The 25,068-nt window shown below is 44.8% G+C and overlaps 1 protein-coding gene across 4 annotated transcripts; it reads right to left on the reverse strand.

Annotated features, from left to right (window-relative positions):
- On the reverse strand, positions 1 to 25,068 carry edc4 (enhancer of mRNA decapping 4). 4 transcript variants are annotated; one of them, XM_079743414.1, is made up of 30 exons: positions 24,897 to 25,068; positions 23,770 to 23,932; positions 21,956 to 22,067; positions 20,568 to 20,667; positions 19,849 to 20,035; positions 19,366 to 19,513; positions 19,153 to 19,257; positions 18,811 to 18,923; positions 18,587 to 18,670; positions 18,393 to 18,488; positions 18,125 to 18,224; positions 15,590 to 15,770; positions 15,355 to 15,421; positions 15,146 to 15,237; positions 14,705 to 14,886; positions 14,403 to 14,482; positions 13,947 to 14,082; positions 13,491 to 13,786; positions 13,180 to 13,410; positions 12,960 to 13,061; positions 12,059 to 12,205; positions 11,921 to 11,963; positions 11,263 to 11,410; positions 10,753 to 10,896; positions 10,298 to 10,413; positions 10,025 to 10,190; positions 8,865 to 9,051; positions 7,673 to 7,892; positions 7,192 to 7,355; positions 1 to 2,989 (listed from the first exon to the last, which is right to left on the reverse strand). In XM_079743414.1, the coding sequence occupies exons 1-30, from the start codon at positions 24,982 to 24,984 to the stop codon at positions 2,806 to 2,808; spliced, it is 4,182 nt and encodes a 1,393-aa protein (XP_079599540.1). In that variant the 5' UTR covers positions 24,985 to 25,068; the 3' UTR covers positions 1 to 2,805. The 4 variants fall into 4 exon arrangements, with proteins under 4 accessions (XP_079599540.1, XP_079599539.1, XP_079599542.1 ...); XM_079743413.1 differs by having other exon boundaries at positions 18,587 to 18,677; positions 18,809 to 18,923; XM_079743416.1 differs by lacking the exon at positions 24,897 to 25,068 and adding an exon at positions 24,583 to 24,659 and having other exon boundaries at positions 18,587 to 18,677; positions 18,809 to 18,923.

Raw genomic sequence — 25,068 nt, forward strand, 5'->3', positions numbered from 1 at the left:
ACATGTTTTTATTATTTCAAAAAACGTATAGGGTAAAAGAAACTAAAATTTACAACATAATCCACCAAGCATTTGGGGAATAAACAAGTCTGTCATACACCGAAAAAAACAGATAAACAATTTCTTTATCATCAAACTAGTCGAGGAAAATATAGTGTAACGTTATGTGCAAAGCTTTCTAGCTGAAACTCTGGTTTTTTGATCTGAAAACGAATGATTTTCAGTTGTTTTCTGTAGTCCAGTAGCAGAGAACACAGAACTCAAGCTGTGAATTAACTGAGCTATACCTGCACTCCTCTTCCCCTCGAACGCAGAGGGCAGATGGAAACCTGGAGACACTGGCTCGAGGAGAAAACAGACCATGAAACATTTTCTAATTTGGGACAATAAACGATGGATCGTTAGAGGACTGCTTGACCATGGACACCTTTATTATGTCCTTCCAAATCACAACCTTGGTAAGAAAATAAAACAGTGGATTTTACTGGAGGAGCTGCAGCATGAGGCTCCCCCACGCAGGGGCCAGGGTCATTAAACCACCTTCCCCCTCACAGATATACAACGCCTGCTGGAACACCTGGGCACAACATGCCGCTCATTGGGGAGGTAAAGCAACACGAATCCTCAGCTAACAACGACCGGGCTCATGGCGAACCAGGGAGTCAGGGACCAAATGGTTGAACACACAGGCAGACATTTCCATCATTTGTTTGAAAACAGGCCACAACGGTAGAAGGCCTTCAACCAAGACAGTAGAATCTCTCCAAAACTCAAACTTACATATAGAGGTCAACTAAACCGACCTTTGAGCCAATCTGAAATAGACAATCTTTCTAGAAACGTTGAAATTGAAAAGTTAGCAAATATGGTGCAATTGCCTGTGCGGCTCCCAGGAGATATGCATACATGCATGCATACGTTCCCCTCTGCATGCCATCAGAGGCTGTTCTTTCCACACCATCTGACCCAACTACAAGGTAACAACCCTACCAACGTCTAATCCACTGCAGCACTATCTGGGTCTGAAAAAGTCTAAATGTGTACACGTTCAGACCATCTCGAGTAGTACAGTAAGGCACTTGACAAACTCAACCAAGCATTCCAAACAACAGAGGGCCCATGTAATGCATCTGTTGAGTACTTTACAATCTGCAAACCATACTAACGACCCTACAACGATGATAGGTGTATCCAGGCTACATGTCATCTCTCGAGAACTGTCGACACCACAGGAAAAGGAGTTCTAAATGCTTGATGGACGCTGAAGACGCATGGCCTGCAGAATGGAAGTGTCTTCAGGCCAAGTGCTGCCCTCTAGAGCCCAGATGACGGATCTGTACGTACGGGTCTATGAACATTGCTGGATAAAACAAAAAGAAAACGAGGATTGAAAAGTAATATGGCAAGCATCTTCCAACAGATAATGACTAGGACATTTTCGATACGCAAGCATACAGGTGTTCAGACTACTAAAGATATATAAAAAGGCGTTCAAAACGAGACAAAGTAGACTGGTAACGAGGGGAATCGCCAAATGGGTATTCTGTACATCTGGACGGCAGCCCTTTTGAAAATGTATTACTTTCATAACTCCAACAGAAGTTGCAAGCAATTTTCAATGATGTCCCTAAGAGCATATCACCAATCACAGTGTGATGCCTTTCCAATTAAAGACTAGCTGAAGGGAGTCATTTAAATTACCAGGGAAAAAAATATGGAAATGAGGACCCCTTTCACAAATAAAAAAATAAACATCTGGCTTCGAAAAGCTGTTAAAGAGCATGTGGCAATTAATAAAACCAACATCAAAATGAATTTCTTCAGCCTGGTGTTGCGATCTTATCTGTTGCCAACAGCCGTTTTCTTACTTTCAAATATGAATTACCAAATGACTGATCTAAAGCTGCTGCTGGAAAATGTAAGCGCACCGACCAATAAGACAATTCCACACAGCGGTCAGGATTGTTTTCTCTATATAAAAAGAAAACAGTGATCTAAGGGTGACCCATTTGTTGATCGACTGTTGATAAACAACTGTATGAACAAAACAGAGGATAATTATATCGTTATATTGGCGTTCTACCATACACATCCATGACATGGGAGGAGCATAGACAAACTGTGCCGCCAGCTAGTACCCGCCAACAACTTCTCATCGACCCAAAGAGCTGAAGGCCCTAACTTTATAGAAACAAGGGAGGCTGCCTTTGATAAAAAGCAGGCTGTAGTTCGGGGTTTTGTTCAATCCACACCAACAACCTTTAAAGTATTTTAGACACGTCTTTCCGAACATTGGGGGAGTGTGGAGTTTTTTTTTTTTTTCATTGGTCTGGTTTTTTCACGCAGAAACGGGTAGCAAAGGATGCATATCAAAGTGTCTTGCAGATACTAAGTGGAAGTAACATGCATGGACGATCAACAAAAAAACCCTTTGATACCGTGAGAACAGAAACCAGGAGAAATAAATCTTTCCCTGTCACAATCTGCTTGATTATACAGAAAAGAGGAACATTAAAAGTTAAAGTAACGGGGGATAGTTCTGTGGGGGTGGACTGGCTGCAGGAGAGAGGGACGAAGTAGAGCGACAGAAGGAACGACTTCCTCCAACACTTGTAATCCTAGTTATTCTCATCCTTCATGTGCTAATCTGGCTCAACGGGCGGGAAAACTGGTGAGCAGGGGCTGTGAACGCGCCCCGAAAACTTAAAGATCCCAGTCTTGTCTTCTTCTTCCTTTGTGTCAACAGAGACAGCAGAGGAAACTGAGCCGTCTGATTGTGCCCCCCCCCCCCCCCGATCCGGGACGCTAGTGGTTGACCAGGCCCTGCAGCATCATCTGGAGGCGCCGGGCCCTCTTGCTGTGCGGGCTGTGGGGGTCGTGCTGCAGGAAGGCGTACAGCTTGGGTAGGACCTGGGCCAAAACGGCCGACATGTGGTCCCTGGTCAGAGGGTCCCCGCGGTCCAGGTTCATTACCGCATCTTCCAGGTAGCTGGGGGCAGAGAGCAAGCAGGCCAGGATTAATGAGGAGTACAGTACAGAGGCAGAGTACAGTACGGAGGCAGAGTACACATGCAATCAGCCCAACTGGTATATATTTTTGTTGCATGCATTATCTGGTGGTTCAGCACAGCACTACTGAAAACTGTCCATCTACGACCCAGGCAGCCGGATGTTAGACCACAGAGTTGTGTACATTTTCTTCCAGGAGCTGCATACATATTGTGTATTGTGTTTATGAGCTATGTGGAAGCCACTATAGGAAACAAAACCTGAGAGATCCATGAGTGCTCTGCATAATCAAGTAAACGAGAAATTAAAAAAAGGGAAAGCGCTATACAGTTATTCCGTCTGGCAAAACACCTTGACTGTCTGCCGCAGCGCGCCGCAGCCGCCTGGGGCCGTTCCAATGCTAGTCAAGGAATTGGTTTGGTCAAAATAAGGGAACATAAGTCTTTAGTTAACAGCTCGTTCCGTCTGCTTGTGCTTCGTTTCTTACAGTGTGCCATGCAGCTTGACCCCAGTCAAATCCCGTCTCCCTGCCCTCACATAAAGCTGAAGGGTGCAGGTCCTGATGGATGGCAGAAATGACGACCAATGAGCTCCGCTGCTTTCAACTCCTTAGGTGGAGGCAGCACTGGTACGGGGGGGGGAACCACTCCGCACGTTTGGGTCCACATCCTGCACAGCATAGGCTCCAGAACCTATACCCTTTAGAACAGGGGTTCACAGCATAGGCTCCAGAACCTATACCCTTTAGAACAGGGCTTCACATCCTGCACATTAAAGGCTCCAGAACAAAACCCCTTCAGAACAGCGTTCTCTCCTACTCAAGGCCGAGGGGGAATACCAACTCCCCCGGCTAGCGGCGAAGTTGAAGTTTGCCCCTGCGGATGGGAGCCGAGTCTCAATGGGCCTTTTTGTTGCAGGGAGGAAAAAAACGAGTTTCAGATCACTCAGCCTGTTGAAAGTGGTGGGCGACATGCCAACTACCGACTCAAATAAGAAGTTATAGGCTTACTGGATTTCTGAGCTAGCTTTGGACCGTCTCTAGAACACATGGTTGATTGACAGTGCTCATGCCCCAGTGGTCTTGTCAAAACCTTGTCGTCAAAGCCAAGCTTTGTAAACTGTTCCGTCAAAACCCGTTAAAGGGCTTCCTTAGTGCTTGGTATTTTGAAAAAAATGATACATGTCTCCAAATGAACTATGGTCGGGTCTCATGTTCTACAAAAATCATGTACACAGATCTGCAGCAAACAATGATGGACAGCAGTGCAAATCCCTGCACGTAAAGCCCTCATCTTAATTTTTGGTCACCAACTGCCGTTCTTGTTCAGTAGTCATTCGTACTGCGGTTTATGAGTAGGCAGCAGCTCAGAGCTCTGATTTTTTCTCCAGATGGTGCAGAGTGGCACCAGAGGGCCAGACTTAGATGTGGTATGCAGATGCAGTACAAACCCAGACAGGTGATCTCCCCGGCCTAAGGCAGACCTGGAAAGAGGTGTGCCGACTGTCCAAACCAAATTAGAAGACTAATAAGCCTAAAGACAAGGGCTGCAGAGATGCAGGGAAAGACTGGAGACATAGCAGAAGAGAGATGGATAACGAGTAGTAGAGATGGATTTAGACCAGGCAAATGCTGAAAGGTGAGTGGGTGGCCAGGACTTATAAGGGATCAAATCATTGAGACAGATCAAATGTGGATTTATAATCAATAGAGTGGCCAGTGACAATGTGACATTAGAAAGGGAGATAGTGTCATTGCTTTGGCAGAGTCACAAAGCTCACCGAGCAGCCGTCTACTGGGGGCTCCGGCAGGGTGGGCAGGGTTAGCAGTTAGTAGCTAGAGCAAAGGTTTTGTTTAAGATCAGCTCTGTGAGAAGACTGCTGGGATGGTGGCAGCGAGAGAAACAGTCAGAGACACTTGTTTTTGGTGTGAGAATAGGGATGTGAAAGTAAAGGTTGGTTTCAGAAGCTACATAAGTATACTAATAATTCATATTCCCTAAAGGGCAAAAGGTGTTTTAGTGGATCTTATTTAATGTAGGGCTGCAACAACAGATTGAGGAAATTGTATTAAAACATTTCCCAACCACAATTATCTATTTGTTGGGTCCGAGTTATTGCACGCAGTGTTGCATAGCTTGCTACGCCACTCTAAAAACGAATTAACACCCGGTGGAGTTAACCACTTATTACAATTATGGCAATTTAATGATTCGTAAGCAGATAGATGAAATATGAAGAGACAAGTGCATCCACTGAAGACCACTTTAGCATTGCATTATTACATAAAGATGATTGGGACATACCACCTTACCCCCATGGCACTGCAGGACAGACATTGCAGAGTGGTTGGAGGAGCTAGCAGCAAGGTATGAAATTCCTCCTTGGAAGATTATCGTCATTGTGCATAACAATGACAATGTTATGGCTACGGTACACAGAAGCATAGCTGGTCATCTTTGCTATGCACTATAATACCTCCACTGAAGCAACTAAGCCTGAAAAAAAGCTATTGGGGCCACAAGATTTCTTGGTGAAACCGTTTTAAAAAGTGAGCAAGCCTGCAACAAGCTAAAAAGAGAGGCGACGATCAATGAGCATACTTGTGCACATGCTTGATCAGGACCTAAGCACCAGTTGGAACATTCTACAGTCAAGCTGCCCACCTGAGCGACGATGACCGGGAACAGCATTGTTGTCTTTCGCCTCGGTCAGTAAGACAGAGGGAAAAGGGGCCTAGATTTGGAACCAAAACAGTGGAGCTTGCTGGAGGAGTTTCCCAGATCCTGTAGGACTTCTGAATGTGCCACTGTCTTCATGAGTGGGCATACATTATCTCTCCAGTACCTCAACTTGTGAACGGGACAATAAAGTCAAGCCAGATTGCTGCCTTTGACTCAGCCCTGGTGTGGGCTAACTTCATCACTGCTACGGAACAGCTGCAACAGCGATGTAAGAGGGACAATTCCTTCTCTAAGACGGCACCAAACACAGGGATCATCTCCGCTGGACCCAAGGTTTAAAAGACTTGCATTTCTAACGCCTGACCTGACGTCCTGAATTTGCAAATCAGAGTGCAAAGCAGGGAGACTGAGGAGCCGCAGCAGCCTGAGACCAAGCTCCACCAGCAGTGAGGAGGAGAACCGAGAGCAGGAAGCTGAGCGTCTCAGCAGCCAAGTGAGGAATGAAGTCCTTCCATGCTCTGGGAGAAGCTCCTGGCAAAGGAAGAAAGTCAATCCCCAGGCAACAGGGGAGGGGTGAAAGGGGAGAACCTGGGGGGGGGGGCATGCTTCCGGACTCCCCCAGGAGGTTTGGGTATCCACCCGCTCTCAGGATTGATTTAAATAAAACTATTTTAAAAGCTAATTGATGAGTTTTTAGGAATAATCTGTAGCTATTCAGCCAGAACAGTTGAGGTTTCCTTTTCATTCTCCATGGACAGAAACAAGCTACATATTCGTCCATGTGTTTGTGTCTCTCTGCAGCATATCATACATTCCAGACTGCCGACAACCTCAACACACCACTGCATAGCTGCTGAATTTAATCGGTTTTCGGTGCGCTGTTACACAGAAGTATTATTAGAATAGATGCATCATATTCCTATGTTTTGTATAACCACTTTTAAACTGCCGCAAAAGTTTGAAAACCTTTGACCCAATGAGGGAACACTTTGCAGAACATACACGTATGTTTAACCATTGTTGGTCTGCTCTTTACTTTTGAAGTGTGAAAACAAACAGAACGAAGAAAGCATACTTTAAGTGCCCCAATAGACATGCCAGGCCGGGTCTCCGAGAGTGTTTCTGCAGAAACATTTTACCACCATAGACCGATGCCTGCTGAAGCTATTTGACGTTGCAAAGCCTGTACACTTAGTTTGTGTTGTACGTATTATTAATTTATTACTTATACAGAATTGGTGCATTAGCATGTATCTTCTGCACATGTAGTTTATCATACATGCAGGTCTGTTAAATGTTATTTGTGTTACTATTGTCGATTTGGAATAAAATCAAACCGTTCATTTTTTTGTGGTCGATTAATCAAAGAAATTATCAATAAATGTATTGCTCATCAAAATACTTGTAAGTTATCTGCTCTTTACGGCTCCCTCTCTTTACGCTCTGAAAATGGCTTTGGACAACAATAGGGATGGTAAAAGAACATAAATATTTAACCCACCTGATCTTGAGCTCGGAACGTGTTGTTAAGTTAGAGGAGAGCTGCTGGATCAGCGAGAGCAGCACAGGCTGGCTGAGGGGACAGGGGTGCTGTCCAAACACCTGCTGTGAGTCTATGGTCTCACACACATAGAGCACCAGGTTCAGATCCGTCGCCGACAGAGCCTGTGGCGAGAGATGACACCGTTAACACCACCACACTTTTTGGGTCAATGACAGAACAAGGGGAGGTGTGGAGGATGACAAAGATGGCTTCAGGCAACATGTAGAACATTAGCCAGACAAACAGGAAGTTGACATTCTAGATCGATGAGCAAAAGAGCAATGCCAAGAGCAGGGTCACGCGGAACAAAGTGACTTATCCGCCATATTTAGGGTAACACCCAGCGATGTTAAAACGTATGGATGCATGCATCCATGTAGGTACGGTTGTCCGGTTGCACTGGGGTGTCAATGTGTATCAATGTTGTTCTTGGGGCTACCTGCTGGAAGGCCTGGTTGAGCTGGCCCTGCTGCAGGAGCTGCAGTATGTTGCCCTGCTGTGTCTGGTAGTCCAGGTGCGCCGTGGGGACGGGCGTGCTGGCCGCGGACCGCATGGCCTGCATGATGCTGGAGGTGACCACCGCCTGCTGCTCCTTCATGGCCTGGCTCACCTCCCCTTTAACGATCCGCTGCACCTGGGTCAGCAGGGACTCCTGCAGACTGGGAGGGGGACGCACGTGAGCAGGCAGAAGGGCAACCCCCAGGGGCTGGCAGAGGGCTTGGTCAGAGGGCGAGCACCGCATTTAATGGAAGCAATTTCTGCCCACTTGGATTAATTTCACTTTGCGTAATGAGGTGTTGTCTTTGTCTTGAAGATGTTAACTTTTAGTAGAAAGCTAGTTTGTGCAATACTCGATCTGTGGTCCACTTCCTAACAAATCTATACCACCTCAGAGGCCACGGAAAATAATTGTAATGGGATCAAGGGACTGGATCAAATTGATGCCATTACCCCAAGGGTTAAGCGCTGCATGTTTCTGCACCTCAACCAATTACCCAGCGGTGCAATAGAGCTGCAGCTGGCCAGCAGCGTTGGCAAGGACTGTAGTCCACGGCAAGGCTCTAATTCTCAAATGGGCACCACAATTACCAGGCGGTGCCTTTATATAAATCTCAGGCTTCAGTTCAGTAAGACCTGATCCTATGAAGGGTGTATTTAGTTTCTCCAAACACTAATGCACAAATAATAATAATAATAATAATAAGGAACTGCCCACATTGCAAACATTTGTTTGGTTGTGGTGGCAGGGGGGATCGGTCTAGGTGTAGGGATGAGGTGTTTGTATACTCTTATTGACTTCTATAGAAGCATAATTTAGAGACCTGCCTAGGTACTACCGGTGAAAAATAGCCAGTTGCTTAACCTGGTATATTACATATCTCCTTGTTTAATATTAAGATACATTTTCCCATTTCAATAAATATAATAAACCCAACACTGGTATTCTCAAAATCCCAATTTATATTATAGAAATCAGGGCCTTTATGTCATGGAATACTAACTGCACGTATTGAGTCCTAACCATTTATTTTTTTTAAAGAAACCCTTTATGCCCGTGGACATAAAAACATCAACAACATGGAGGACTGACCAGTGATGGTGCTACTCATGTTTGTGGTGGTGGTACCTACTTTGCTACCATCATCTGGAGCTGGTGCTGGACCTCTGTGCGGACACTGGCTGTGACGTTATTGGCCAGCTGGTCGTTGTTGCTCTGGATATTCTCAATCATTTGCTGGAGCTGGCCAATCACGGGGTCTCGTACCTCCTGCTCCCTTTGTTTCCTGCTCTTAAGATGAGCCTCTAACTGTTGGATGTCTGAGAGACGAAACAAAGCTCATCAACACACAATACACAATGTCACATCAAAACAAAAAAGGTTGTATTGCAAAAACAATGATTGCTCGATTCAAAGCAAGTGGAATTGTTAAACTGAGATAAGTCCCTCCCCCCCTCAGGCTCTCCCAAAAACCCATGCACACGTCTAAACTGAGCACCAAGTGGGATTAACCACGAAGACGTACAAGGTTCAACGCTTGTGACAAGCTGTTTATGGGCACGACCTTACAAAACAGGGATGGAAGTTGCCCAGAGACCATTGACCCTGGGCAACTAGGCATCTAGGTCATTGGAATAAGCATCTGCTCTCATACACACCACAATCTAAAATCCAATCAGAAATTTTATTGAAGAGTGCACTTGTGTTTTCTAAGGACATGAGCCTTTTATACAACTCCGATAAACAAACCCTGAACTCAAGCACAGGTGTTTTTTCAGGTCGCTTTTTTGCAACGAGAGAGACCTCTAAAAGGGAGGAATTTTCTAAAAGAGAAATGGCCTTGCTCGCTCCCCTGTGGCCGTCAACAACATGTTTTCTAAATTATGGGTTGGAAAGGGCTCAGCACAGGCTTGTCTGTTTCCTCATTTACATCACCTGGGCTCGGAGGCAGAGTACCTAGAGGACTTTCATTTGGTCACATGAGGTACGCCTCACAAGACACTCAACTGTTGGGCATGACGCAGTATTTCCTGCATGAGGCTTGCCCTTTACAACCTGCAAATCACCCCATCAAGGCTGTAGGTGTGAAGACACTCGACAGGCAGCGTGTACTCACGCTACTCTATCACTACGGCAATGGCCGTGAATATCAAAAGAAATGAAAGGGTCCAACTTTTTGGCTGATTAGGGGCATCTACTGAATGCCAAATGGTATTTTTAAAATGAAAGCAATGGCATAGAGTCTTTCTCAAAATAGGGGGAAAAGGTTGGAATAACGGTGGAGGAACATACACTCTTGGGTCCCCTGTTTGAAGCTGTCGTTGATCTGTTGGAACATTGACTGACAGCCCCTGTCGAACACAGGCAACACAATCGTCTGGAAGGCTTCCTTATAGGCCGTCTGGATGGTGCACTGCAGTGCTTCAGTCGCTGCCCGTCCAATCGCGTCTGTCGTGTTCTGGAAACCAGGAGGAATTCCTGTGAGTTTGCATTGTCTGGCAAGGAACAAGTCTTGCAAGTCAGGAAGCACGAAAAGTGTTTTGACAGTTCTCAAAACACACACACCTTTGACTTGACCACCTTGATGAGGTTTTCTTTCAAGGTGGCCTCCACGGCACTCAGCTTGGCAGCCACAGTGCTGCTCAGTTGGCTTGTCACAGGCTCCAGACTCTTGGAGATCGCTGGAGAGAAAGGAGCACGACCAGAACAACTAACACAACCATTCATAGAAAAACAACAAAATCAAGGAATGAATGGTGTGTCAATCTCCCCGATGTAACAATGCATGCTAAACTCAAATATCTGTTTAACAGACGACGGACAGTTTCAAAAAACGAGAGGCTGAACATGCCAAATTGCATAAGTGGATGTTTATTTTGCATGCATCCCCACGGAAAAATATAAAAGTGAAAAACTGATTTAATGATTAGGATACAATAAATAAAACAATACACGTGAATAATTAAGCACTCTGAAATGAGTGAAACAAAGGACGTTGATGCTATGGTGTGATCTCTTACTCGGCGGGACGGCCTTCTTCATCTCCTCCCTCAGCACCCGGTCCATCCTATTGGTCAGGGAGGAGCTGAGGGCGTGGCTGAGCTGCTGGTTGAGCTGCTCCTGGCGGCCCTGGCTCTCTGCCAGCATGCGGTCCAGCCTGCGTTCTGCGGCCACACAGTCAAGGATCATCACCGCCCACTGGACAGCTTGTGTTGGCCCGGCAACACACCCTTTAGCATATGCAGTGCTGCTTAATACACAATGGGACTAGTGCCCCGGCAATATATATACATTAGGAGAACGTAGAGAAAACAATATCAGACTCTTGGCTCTTGGAGAGAGCAAGGAAATGCTGTGTTTGATGAGGAAAATATAGCAAAATAGCCTGACAAAGAGATGGATCACTGAAAATCATACATGAAAGATTTGCTGACGCTCCAAGGACATGTTTGATCCAGTGCCATTGACGTATGAAGGTCTCTTCCACCGTAACGTTTATTTCTATATTTTGGTAATAGTATGAAAGATACGCTCTTGCTCTTGGTGAATGGCCATGACGTGCTCCACGTGGGCAGTGACGGAGCTCTGCATGTTGTCCATGTGTCCACGCAGGTCCGCTATCTCCCTCTGTTGGCTACGCAGCAGCAGCAGTAACTCCTCCTGCAGCTCGGCATTCATCTGCAGGCACAGAGACATAAGGGACACCTTGAAATGGAAATCCCCCTTCTACCTTGACGACTCCTATCCTCTGAACTAGTTAGTTTAAAAAGTTTGAGTGATCCTCATAACACACAAATGACTGAGTGGATGTGTATGGCATTCCAATATTGAATCATTCTATACTTTGCAACCTTGAATAATTGATTACTTTCGTGGAGAAAACAAAAGAAGTGTCACTGTTGTAAGTCTAAGCTTGAATGATCAATACATTTATCTCCTGGTCCAATATTTATTCATGGTATGTCATCTCATATCTGCACAGTAAAGATGTTACTTCAAGTCGTCAAGTTTCAAACAGATGGTGGATATTGAGTTGCCCGATGTAGACGTACAATACTTAGTTGCGGCGAAGAAATCGGGAGGGAAGAATTTATCTTTCTGTTTTGGAAATAACATTTGACAGAATGCGCATGAGGCTATTGAACTATCCCACACATGCCAAGCAAAAGATCAGATGGATGCACATACCTGACCAGGGTCCATCTGGACCGGCCTGGACTGGCAAGACTCCCTGTAGGGCGACACACCAGAGAGTATTTCAATCAACAATCAAGAACATCATCGTCGATGAGCAAACGATGAATCATCCTGAGCTGCAGTACGAACCCTTCATCCTTCTTGGTCTTCCTCTTGAGTTTGGGGGAGCCCCGCGGGGAGGTCTTCCACTCCTTCACGGGGAGCCTGTGGGACGAGCGAGCGCCGCCGCAGTTGCCCGAGGAAGAGGCCAGGCTGGCCACCTCGTCGTCATGGTCACTGCCAGGGAACAGAGACGCAAACCGTGAGGCCAGGTGGAAGACTGCGGTGCTAGCTAGTCCCTGCATGGACAGGTGGAGGACTGCGGTGCTAGTTAGTCCCTGCATCGACAGCGTGGGACGGACCGAGCCCAGGTCCCCGGGGAGACGAGCCGTTTCGTTAGAATCACCTGGTCCAGGTAGTGTTCATGTCCAATATCAGTGCAAAATAAGCCGCCAACCACGTTGATACAGCAAATACTGTAGTTTTAGAGGAACTACAGAGGAAAATATTGTATGCATTGCATGCAGAAGGAGCACATTACATGCTTTGCATGTTGCACCACCGTAGCCATGATTCATTGGGCTTGTTTCTTCCTGTGCTGCAAACTTCCCTATTGCTGCAGAGACTTAAAGATTTTTCCCCATCGACCAAGAGTTGGTCAAACAAGATTCTCTATGGGTGATTCAGCCCTAGTAATGCCCATTCACTTTTGGACATGGACAACAGCAAAATGCTATAATCGGCTACAATGCATCTCTTCTCATTAGGACTTCTGCTTTTTAGGATATTGTCTTCGACAAATAAACATAACTAAAGTCAGATAAACCTGAACAAATGCAAGCAATTGCATCCAGGCAGAACTAGTAACAATAGCTTCCCATTTAGGTAGTGTGGGTGGAAACACAACACTACATGTACTCCTAACGTGGACTGTCTGTGATGCTATATCGGACATGCTACGACCAGACCAGACTGAGGGAAGGGGATGTACCTCTGCTCAGCACTGGCGTCCTGGCTGTCATTCTGTGTCAGCTGATAGGGGCGTCTATGGTAGGGGGAGTTCATGTGCCGGTCCTTCAGCTCTTCTCGGGAACTAGGTGAGCAGAGACGTAAAGCGCTGAGCCAGAGCATCGCCACGTGTCTGACAACATGTTTACCATTCGTGCTCCTCTGATAACCCCTTGATTGTGTGTGCGTCTATACACACTCACCAGTCGCCCAGTCCGTTGTCCCTCAGGCTGTTCCTGGTTTCCCGGGTGATATCAGGGGCTGCGGGCCAGGGTGTGTGACTCACACTGCCGTCTGACGAGCCGCCGCCCGCCCCCGCATTCTCTTGGGACAAGGCATTCTCCAGCAGAGAAGGGGTGATGCTGAGCAGGGTTTCCACCTCGACGGCCCCGCCCACAGAGGCTGCTCCGCTGCTGCGCTCCAGAGGCAGCAGGCTGTGTGTTGAGGTCCAAACTATTAGTTACATCCTGCAGGACTGCCGAGCCGATGCAGCACGTCAGCAGTGACTCCTCACCTGTTGATGTTGGATCCGCGAGGCGAGGTCAGGAGGTGCAGCGCGTTGGCAGCGGAGGCCATGCTGTCGGCCTGCAGGGCGGGCATGGGCAGGGGCTCTGGGATGGACACCAGGCCACGCTGAAGCGGCAGGGTCTGGGAGGCGATCTCGGGCATGTCCTGGGACATGGCGGTGGAGGCCGAGGAGATGACGTCGGGGGAACGGGCTCTGGTCGGAGAGGCCTGGTGGGGCAGGAGGTGGGCGTCGAGGACCTGGGCACTGTCCAGAGACAGAGGCCCGCTGACGCCCGCCAGGATCTGAGGGGAGACGGGGGGGGCTTATTCAGGGAATTGATCCACTCATGGGACTTTCTTGTTAGTAACGGAAGCTGTGCATCGCATGGTTTTAATTAACCCAAGAACGCTGTCCCATTACGGCACGATGTACCACAAATGTGAGAGTAGGGAGTCATCCTACCGGCAGGCTCTCCAGTCCGGGGAGCAGGATGGAGGAAGCTCTTGGGCTGCCAGTGGAGGTGGAAAGGGCCAGGCTGCTGCTGGTGTTGTTGTTGTTCTCCGTTCTGATGGGGCTCTGACCCACATCGTCTAGAGCTCTGCAGAACCAAGAAAAATAACCTCAAGCTCTTAATGGATGACCCACCGTTATAGCAGAAAAACCTGAGTGGTGGGCATGAGTGGGCAGGAATACTTTCTTCTATCAAGCAGCCACAGCTATAGGTTGGCCTAAAATTGGCACTTGATGCCCTCCCAGCCATTAGGGACACCTTGATTTTCTTGTGTCAAAAGACGACACGTATGATAAGCATCCTTCAACTGAAAATTTTAATACAGACGACCATCTCATTTGATTTCGTCGTCTTTCCAGATTTGAGTCACCATTTTTGCTTATCAACACTAATGATGAAGGACTTGCCTGCTTGTAGAGTCCGAGTTGCTGCTGATGGCGGTCACAATAGTCAGGCTGCTTGCACTGCTCCCAGGCGAGGCCGGGACCTGGTGGAGACAACAGTCAGTTATGCTGCCTTGAGATGGACACCGGCAGAATCAGAGGGTTGTGGGAGAAATGCAATGACAACAATTGCAATTTATTGTCAATAATATATACACCCGTTTTCCCGGGATTCAATAAATAAATAAAGCAGAGGAACTGGCATTAATAGAGGAAATGGCATCCTTCTTCTTTAGGTTCATCAAGATACCGCAGGTTGTTCCTACCGAGGTGCTGGGGGTCATGAAGGCATCAGGGGTCATTAACTTAGGCATGGCCACGCTAGCTGCATCTGACATGGACAGGAAGTCGGTTGGAGCCGGGAGCGATTGAATCTTCCTCAGGTCACTCTCTGAGCCACTGCTTGAGTCCTTGTCTGAGCTTTGGTCAGTCAAGTGGTCTGAGGAACCTGCAGGGGGCCAAGGGGTAGAAGCTGGGATTAGACTTGTACCGAGAGTGCAGTACGACTCTTACTGAGTCGTACTGCACTCTCCATCTACGAGCCGGTGAGAGCCGTAAGTAGGGCTCTGATTTATAACTCTTCCTCAAAAGTCCATAATCGTCTGCAATGTTCCCATTGATAGATTTCAACGCATTAATACGGAATAGACGGAATAGTCATATCTCCTTATAAACATAATTGTAAGAGTGTCTCAAACACAACTTACCAAAACCATCGTTGGAGTCCGAATGGGGCAAGAAGAGGGCTGGGTTAGAACCCATCCTTGGTTGGAACCAGATCTGGACGTCCTGTAAAGACCTGTACAAATTCGGAAAACATTAGAAGGTTGAATGGTAGGACGGATTCTTTGTATTAAGTTATTTTTTGCAGAAGGTTTGACCTTCACATTTGGTTTACTCATTAGAAATGACTCACTTGGTGTGAACACAAAAGAGCTTTATCTGAATCCCTGACTTGGATTCTGTGGTTCCCTGGTTACCCTCTAGGAAACAAAAAATACAAATGAACATAACGCAGCCGATTCATTTATTCCCACGTTGAACATGGATTCTGGTTAACGAATTGAGCACAGCTAAACGGCAGGACAACGCATGAACATTGGTCACTGTTCACTTCAATGTATTGACTGAGCGTGTTCGAGCATGTGTACCAGTGGTCATGCTCTCGCTCTCCTCCTCGGCCGGGAGGACCTCGGTGTGTCTCTGCCGGCTCGGTGTGACGTCATGCACCCCGAAGCTCAGCACGGGGTGAGTGAGCAGGAACTCTGACACGGCCGTGAAGCTGGCCCGGCCCTTCTCCTGGTCCTGGTGGAGCTCCATCACGTACAGCACCTGGTGGTGGGGAGGCATGCACACGGTGGCTCGGTGAAAACACCCCCGGTAGGATGAGGGACGAAGGACACTCGCCAAGATTCACATCAGTAGTCACGTTTCCATCTAAAAGGTGATGCGAATCTTTAGAAGGTTCGCAAAAAAGGAATTCGAATTAGGTGCGTTTCCATCAAGTGGTTGGAGCGAATGTGTGTACTAAACTACACACATTCAAGGGCTTGTCGTATCCTTTGATAACATCCTCTCTTAGGTCCTGATATATAGTGGAATTGCGTTGTTTTCCATCTAAAATAGCTGTAATGTTTTTTTCTTCCATGAGAGCAAGGAAAAGTTTTAGCTCTTCAGCGGCCCACACACGTATCTATTATTCACATTGGCCATCTGTTCCATGGACATATTTAAAGGATACATTGTGCATATTTATAATTTGAAATTCTTCGCAGCCTTTATACCACAGATACTCTAGGGTCTATGGCATATAACCGCGTTTTCTGATTACAGTTTAATGCATTTTCCACAATGTACCAGCTCTCGTTCTAAAGGCTGAACAGAGAATTACTGGAATTACTTAGTAGGTGTCCATATATCAGGGATTAATGGACACGGTATAATTAAAGGATATGCAAACATAGGCATCCTATATCATATATATATATGATATAGGATGTCTATGTAAACAAACGGTTAAAAATATATATATATTGACGCTACAAGTTGATGTGGCAGGGTTGCTATGGCCGGTCGTTATGCGGAAATCGGAAGGACGTTGTCAGTCCTGTGTGTTCAATGTTCGCTACGTCACAGCTGTTTCGAAAAGTGGGTTTCCATCTCCCATTTTGCGCATTTACTCTCTTTCGCATTTCTCAAAAACCACCTCAAGCGAGCGGATAAACTTTTTTGTGAATTAGAGGATTTTTATGTGGATTTTGGTGTTTCCATCACCGTTTAAAATCAGGGGGATGGAAACGCAGCTACTGCCCAATAGGAATTTGGGTGTAGGTTCCTCTACTTGTATCTAAATGTTTTGCCTACAAGAACAGGGTGAGTGCTTGTATTAAACACACAGCTATGTTCTGATAGCTTGCTATTCCAGTGATCCCCCTATAATTGTGGCGGACCGGCCATGCCAATGAGGACCGCTGCCAGGAAAAAAAGAAATACAGTAAATAATTACAGCATTAATAAAATATATGCAATAAAAATATTGCGTTGTTATCTTGACGCGATGCCAGTAACATTGCTAATAGAGTCCCTTAAATGACTGCGGAGTGAGAGCACGACTCTACCTTTATAGCCCAGTTAAGCACAGCTTCTGCGCCGTTCCTTCACCATCATATCTATTTAAGAGCAATTAAAGTGGAGTTTTACTTTTTAATCAAATAGTTAGCTGCTCGCGGATGAAAGGGATTACGATAAGTGGGTGTTTTGGAAACATTGGTTTTCCTTTTCAATAACTAAACTAGACTTTCACCCTTTTCATAGAAGGTTCGTATCCAAAACAAATCTGTTGTGATACAACTGCATACCTTCGTGTTATCAAAAACAACCCATCTTCACGCACCACATTGCAAGTAAACATTTATAGCGCAGACCGCCAATGAGATGAATGATCAATACATATAACAGATTCCGATAATTGCAAGACCATGAATGTAATTATTGTGCAATCACAACCAACAATCACGTTCAATGCAGAAGGACCTTTCAACGCGAGTCGTGAGTCAGTGTTCTCCATAACCACACACAACGCGGCTCGTTATATTAAGGCAGTCGACAATTAGCGTTTATATAATATCCTTTTGTGCCTAATATTTACTTCGCAAGTAAGAAATGCTTATGGTAGTATGCCCTCTAATGGGCAGAATGTATAATAGTTCATTGGCAATGCATAAGCTGTTGTATACAGTATAAAAGTCTTAAGTCTTAATTCTAGGCACATTTTGAGCATTAACAATCCAAATATAATTAAAATATAAAAAATAATAAGGAATGAAATTCGAATGGGATTATAGAAGAAGATTGATAGCTCTATTATGTTGATGCGCTATTTTTTGCAAAGTTCATATTTATTTCTTGTTATACCAATTGAACAAACATTCGAACGCCAATATAAATTGCAGACCGCCTGCTGCCGTATTCTGACCGAAGCAGATCGCTCAATGTGTCATCCCGAGTGCCCCCCTTTTTTCGGTATGACATAAGATTTTAAGGGAAACACTTTATACGGTTGCCTTGCGATCACTTCGAGGCATGGGGAATTTTCCTTTAATACTAGTTTTGATAGAAAAGAGGGCACACAAAGAGGTGTACAAATTAAGGGTTTATAGGGGCACAATCAACAGCGTCTGACTGACCTTCCTCTGAACGTCTGTGAGAATGAGAAAACTGGCCGACAGGTCCAGACTGGCTTTCAGGCTTGGCAAAACCGTGGAGTTAAACGGGTCAGGGGAAAACCTGCATAACAGTCACAAAGGAAATGTAGCATAAATAACCAATACATCAGTGTTAATAGAACCAGGTTCATGTCAAATACTTTCAGGAATATAAAACTATCAAAAGGTTTCACAGGAAACCTCTATAGTAATGGGTGAGCGCAGACAAAAGGCCAGAGGGAGCAACTACCTAATGGTCTGTAAGCAGGTCCAGGACACCGTGCACCACATCTTCAGCTCCTGGTTCTGATCCGCGCCCGTTATCAGGAACCGCCAAAACGGTACACTGCAAAGAGAAGAGGGAGGAAAGACGTTTGAGTGAAGTTAGAGAGGTGCTGGAACAAGGACAAAGGATAGAAAATCTCCACAGAGGCGCGTCCTCACTCCGGGTCCTGTTTCTTGTGGTTGTCGCAGAAGAGCAGGCAGGAGACGGGCCGGCCGCTGTGAGGCAGCCACTCGTGGAGACACCTGTGGGACATGGAGTTCCAACAAGCAGAGCATTAAACAGTTAACAGGGACATGTAGTGGGTCAATCACCCTTTGACCTTAATATTTGATGATAAATATTAAGTCAAAGTGTGGGGGTTTTGGGTTGTGTTCTCGCCTACCTGGGTTGGTTTTGCCCACCCTCTATGTAAATCTGCCAGAACTTGACATAGCCATCGTGGCTGGCTGTGGCCAGCACGGTTCCGTCAGGGGACAGGGCCCCTTCACTGACGCGCTGGAGGAACGCAAACGGGAAGAGAAATGTACACAGCTGAGATTTGGTTTCAATCCCATGAATTAATCAAATTAAAAATCAGGATTTTCAAAAAGCGCCAGATGCATCACAGAAAGGTCATTAAGTAATTATTATTAATTATAATAATTTTAAGTACCACAAATGTTGGGCTAGATAAACAGGAAAAATAAGAAATATCTCAGGGATATTTTCGCAGCCTTTATTCTACCTGAGTGTGTCCCTTGACAACGATGAGGCCATCCTTTAGTTCTGAGTCGTCCACAGGCCAGCTGGCGTTGTTGGCACGCAACACATCGAGGTCCCACACCTCAGCCTGGAGGGACGGGACAGCATCCATTCAGAACTTAATTCTCAGGGGGGCAAAAGATGAGTAGGGACTGTATTAACATGGAAAGGATTGGGAAAGACAATGAACTCTGACCCTGTCTTCGTGTAGAAGGGCCAGTGTCTGGTTGGTGTCCTCCTGGTTCTCCTCGTTGTCCTCCAGGATGAAGGGGCACCAGATGAGCCGGCGGTGGGAGTTAAGGGGGGTGTCGTCTGGCCTCCTAATGTGGACCACCACTTGGTCGCTGCGGGTTGGGCGTGGGTTAAGGAAGCTTAGGGACAGGGGGAAGAGGCACCTACAACAGCCAGCTGTACGGTCAGTGGGATGTTCAAACTACATAATAAAACCTTTGTAACAACCTTGGAATAAAATAAACCATGACCATGGAACAGGCAAAGAGTCTCTTTATAATCTTACATTAAATGGGTGCATCATTTACGTAGACAGGCTATTAGCTAACCTTGGTCGTAAATGTGTTACCCTACTGACCCCTATTGGTTTATGGATAAAAAGATTTGACAACTCCTATGTTAAATTGTTTTACTTCAGGTAATGTAACTTTTCACCGTGAAGGGATACAGTATTTTGCCGCTGGTGCAGGTGAGCTGCCAGATCACGAGGTTGCCAGCCTCATCCACACAGCCTAGGAGAGGGGAGTCGAGGTGGGCGAACCCCAGGTCCGTCACAGCCCCGGTGAAGCCTTTGAGCAGGGAGCGATCGCTGGATCCCAGGCTCAGCACGCGGATCATTGCATGGTTGTTGGCTCCTGGAAAAGAACAAAAAAAACAACGTTTTGAGGAAAGGTTGAAACTCAGGCAATTATGACAGAGATACCACTTGTTCCAAGTTGCATTATATCCAAGATCTGAACAACGCAAAGTGATTACAATACATAAGAATACAGTTCTTATTTAACCTACATTTAATTTGTGACACAGCCAACTATCATCTGAGCATACATTCCAGATTGTAAATAAATGTATTGTTATGGATGGTCGACAAAAAAGTTTGTAAACACAAAACTAGAAGGTAGATAAGGTGGTAGGCTAAAATATGTGACTTATCTAGCAAAATCAGATCACCTACAAAACAAGGCTTCTAGCTGTGTGCATACTATGATAGCGATACAAGAGAAATTGAAACTATACCCTCCCTGTAGCTAGTAGCAATGTGGTATTGAAGTACATGGCTAGCCATCTATACTAACCAAAACATGCAAACCAGGTTGAAAATGTTGAGCTGCGGCTTCAGACATAACTAGAATGTTGCATATACATGTTGCTCTTGGGGAATCTCACCTCTGATGGCATACGCCAGAAAGGAGTTTGAGACAGCGATCAGGTTTCCATAAAAATACTTGTGCTCCCAATCGTATTTGGCAACTGGCTGGATCTTCACCTGCAGAAATCAGTAATAAACAATTCAAATCAAGACTCCAACAGAAGACCGTATTAATGAAATCCTGGCCAACGTTGACCTTTAAGGTTATTACAATAAGTCGTTGTCATATAAAAGTGCTGTGGAATTGTTGCAGGAATCGAAGCAGGAATTGCGTGTGGACTCTGAGGAAACTAAGGAAAACAGACTTTGGTCTGTTTGAGGTGAGAATTTACTTGGACTCAAGTCCCAAGTTTTATGTAAATGCAGGAGGGTGGAATATTCTTAATAGGGCTGTTGACTAAAATGAAAATGATATGACAAGAACTGTTGTCCCTTGCGTAAAAATCTTACGCAAAACAGTCAGACTGTAAATCAGAAAGATGTTTATAAACGGGCTGGATTACACTCGGCTAGTATACAATGATCCGCAGAGATCAACATTTTTCACAGTTGCTGATAACAGCACGATTGCTATTTAGAAATACATTTTCAGCTGGGGACCCAAGAGGAAGGAAAAAGTACATTTATTTTAACTAGGGGGGGGATACAAGAAAGTTCATAGAAAGCCTGGCCTGGACATTTAAAGCCGGAAGCTTTAAGAGCATGTCTCATTTTCTCCAAGTTACTGAAAGACAGAACAGACCGATTCTGGAAAAACAAAAACATTGATAAAGATGCATATGGATTCTTTCTTTTCCATGTTGGTCCAAGCTCAAGTAACTATCCAGCATAATGCCCAGTTTATTTATAACCTATATCATGTTGGGAGTGGGGGGGGGAGCTGAGGAGTAGCTTTTGTCTAGTCAGTCTCATTTCAAGATGTTTTGGGAACTCCAACGTGTTATGCGGTATCTACAGCTAAGTAATGCAGCTAATTTCCTAGTTTCGAGACAGGCACAGCTGGGTATCCTAGCTATGGTAGGAGCTATTGTGATGACGGATAAGATGTCCCAAGGGTAGCCTACAGTGTATGGTTAACAAGGAACAGCTCAAAAGATGGATCCTTGTTGTATTCCATAACCCCATTTTACTAATCAGTTGGTTGCAATGTGTTACCTCAACAGAAGATGGCCCTAATTCACCTTTGAATGTACCTCCGTTTTCGACAAATATTATGGTTTGATTTAGCTCGTCTGTGACCTGAATGTGCTTCCTTAAACGGTTGCCATAGGGGGATGTAAAGCAAAATGGGCATAATGATGGATGAATAAATTATATATTTATTTATTTTTAACTAACATATTGGGAGTCAACATAGACAAATCTAAGTCAGGTACAGTCCTAGTAATTGCAGTATCCGTCTTACCTTGTTGCTTCCCCGAGCCTTGCTGTCGATGCTAGAATCTCGACTAGCCACAATCTCCACATTGTTGGAGACAAATGAGATGCAAGTGGACCCATCATCACCAGACAGGCAGCTTAAGTAGAAACAAAGACGTATTACAAATATATTCAAATTAAACATAGATAAACATGAGCCCCTTTAAAATGCCAATAGTTTTGTCTCAGTGCAGATTGCAGAATTGACTCTTGCACAAATATAATGAGCAAATAGCGTTTAATTTGATTACAGCTGTTTTAATTAATCATGGACATCTTAAATTATTAAAAATTGTCTCTAACTTAATGTGTTTGCTATGCTATTCAGGCTTATAAAGATCACCTTTGGGACGTTTGTGCTCCTTGTTATGAGTTTTGTTGCAAAGCAAGTCACACAATTGTAATCATGTTTCGTATTTAGGCAAGTGCTGCAAGCAGCACTCAACTATTGTTGTCTTACGCTTTCTTCTTTCTGTCTTTCTTTATTTATTATTCAACAAATTTTGCTACTCCTTCCAATTTTTTACCCTTTTAAAATGTTTATATTAGCTTGAAATAACTCGCTACTGCTTTTCCAACAAAAATAATTTATAGTTTTTTAAATATCAAACTTTTAAAACATTTGAAGCAACCGCCCATTCTCTGACACTAACTACTTCAGACTTTGTGTTTCTGAACCTATTTTTTCAAAGGATTATGCAAAGATAATGCAAATTGGTAGCTTGTGTGCACTTGCTGACCGAGCAAAAATAGCGTACCGCGAACTACAATAACCGCATAAAATATGATACAGAGGCTTAAGATACAGGAATTCCATTCCATATTAATAATGATAGAGAAGCATATTTTTTATAATGAGTAAACATAGGTTTATTTGTTTTTTTTGTTTGCCGAACACAAAAAAACTTGGCAGGCAGACGCCGCAACAGCAAAACATGCTATCTGGAGTCTTTTTATATACCAATCTGGAGCAGCTGTTTGGCAATTCAAAAGTTTGTTTGTATGAATTGATTGATGTGACTGTATGCAACACAAGGATGCAAATCAACACAGGCAAGACCTTGCCAGATCTAGATCTTAAAGAGCCAGTGAATCCACTGTTTCAGCTGGAATTTGAACAACAAAAAAAAGCTTGTGTTGAGTTTTAGGGACGAGAGGGGCGTGTAATCCCCATGGTTACCATCAACGCCAACTTTTTGTTACTTCTTTAACACTGTCTTTGTTGATGAGCATTATAATTAGCGATGTTGTATATGAAATGTGCCACACATGGTAGCGATAAACTAAAGGTGTCCGGGAAACCTAACCCTCGCTCGGGCGCAGACATTAAATGAACCACTGCTCAGACGAAACTTCACCATCCACAAACACTATGGCTTTAAACTATACGTTTCCGAAGAGCTCAACATTCTCTCGAATGCTGAATTAAACCGCTGCCCAGACAGAGCTCAACATATCCAGATTCACGCCAGCGCTGGTGCCTCTTGGTTGTGATGTCTGAGTGCCTAGGCAGTCAGACGTCACGAAAAGAACGGCACCTGAAAATCCCAAATCTTCGGTTCCAGATAAAATAGCAAACAGCTCGTATATTTATTATTATAGTAAATAGTATTTACTTATTAAGCATGATTTTTAATTGAAGGCAATGTTAGTGGTACTAAGGTCTTCAAAACCCAAGTATGTGCAGATGTATTCCTCAACTTATCCTGTTGATGTGAACATCGTTACTTCCTGTTTTATCTGATTTATCCTGATTTATCTGATTTAAGAAATGGGCTTCAACGTAATAAAACTCCTTACATTATCTGAGTCTCTCGAGCATTGTTGCCGTCAGCTGCACAGGGTCCAATATTGTCATCCATGGTTGACCGGTCTCCACTTCCTAGAAGACCTGCTGCTCCCAGCAGACCATTCAGATCCCCATTGAAAGATGTCTTTCTTGGGCCGTCAACCGATGCAACATCTGAGAGGGAAAAATATGCCCAAAGTCAAAGTCAGAATGGCATTTATATAAATGTGAGTGTCTGTTTATTAGGTTTCAGATCTGTTATGTCAAAAACGAATAGAACAGTCTAACATTTTTGAATTTTGATGTCCAGTCACACTTCTTTACTAGTTTTTCTTTAGAGAATGGTTTACAATATCTGTTAAATGGAACAGTTCAAAACATTCCTTCAACTCTTCCAAATAACGTTGCAACATCCAAGAGCAATGAGTAATGGACGCCTATAACAACGCTGTGTTAAAGCCGATTTTTTTCCTTGGAATGAAATCATTTCATATTGACGTTGATACGCAATTTTTAAAAATTTATGTCCCGTTGAAGGTTCGTTAATCTGGAGAAAATTGCACAATTGGCGACGCTAGAATGTTGTAAATGATCAATTGAATGCATCAATGTATCAGACCCACTCGGCGGCTTGAGTATGAGCCCTAATGCAACAAGCATAAGATTGTAAAGAAAATATATATAACTTAGCTAAAGAATAGCATATTGCATTCATCCTACACAACTATTAAAAATGCATTTCACTAGCAAAGAAGTTCCTCAACGCCCGAGGTAGTTTCGGTTTAACACGTACAACATTAAGTGCTACGGTAAATTAACTTCACCTGGCTGCCTGCATGGCAATTAATCTATGAAACCTTGTCAGCCGCTTACACGCTACCTTGGGCCACTCCGTTACCTATCTCTGTATTCAACTACTTTGAAATATAGTTTCGTTAGTGTCAAGGCAGCTTGTTCGCATAACATGAGGAGGCGGCTAATGTTATCATGCTAGCGCTAACTGTTGTAGCGTTAGCAAGTCGTTGTTAAACCAATGCTGAACGCTAACCAAAGGCTAGCAATGTAGCCAGCTAGCTAGCATCTTATTAGCTTCCGCGGCCTAGAACGCGTAGCGCTTTTCATTCTACTGCCACCTTACCGGCGCTGATCACTGGGCGGTCAAGTTTGAGGATGTCCCGAAGATGCTGGGTAGCACCCTCAATGTCTATGTTGGAATTAGAAGCCATGGGTCAGGGAAGGGGAAACTGGGTTAGTTTAGGGGAGAAAATAGTTTGGTGATTTGTGCGATGCTGTCAGTGCTCAATCCGTTC

This window comes from Pollachius pollachius (assembly GCF_949987615.1).
Source record: "Pollachius pollachius genome assembly, chromosome: 9".
Lineage (NCBI taxonomy): Eukaryota > Metazoa > Chordata > Actinopteri > Gadiformes > Gadidae > Pollachius > Pollachius pollachius.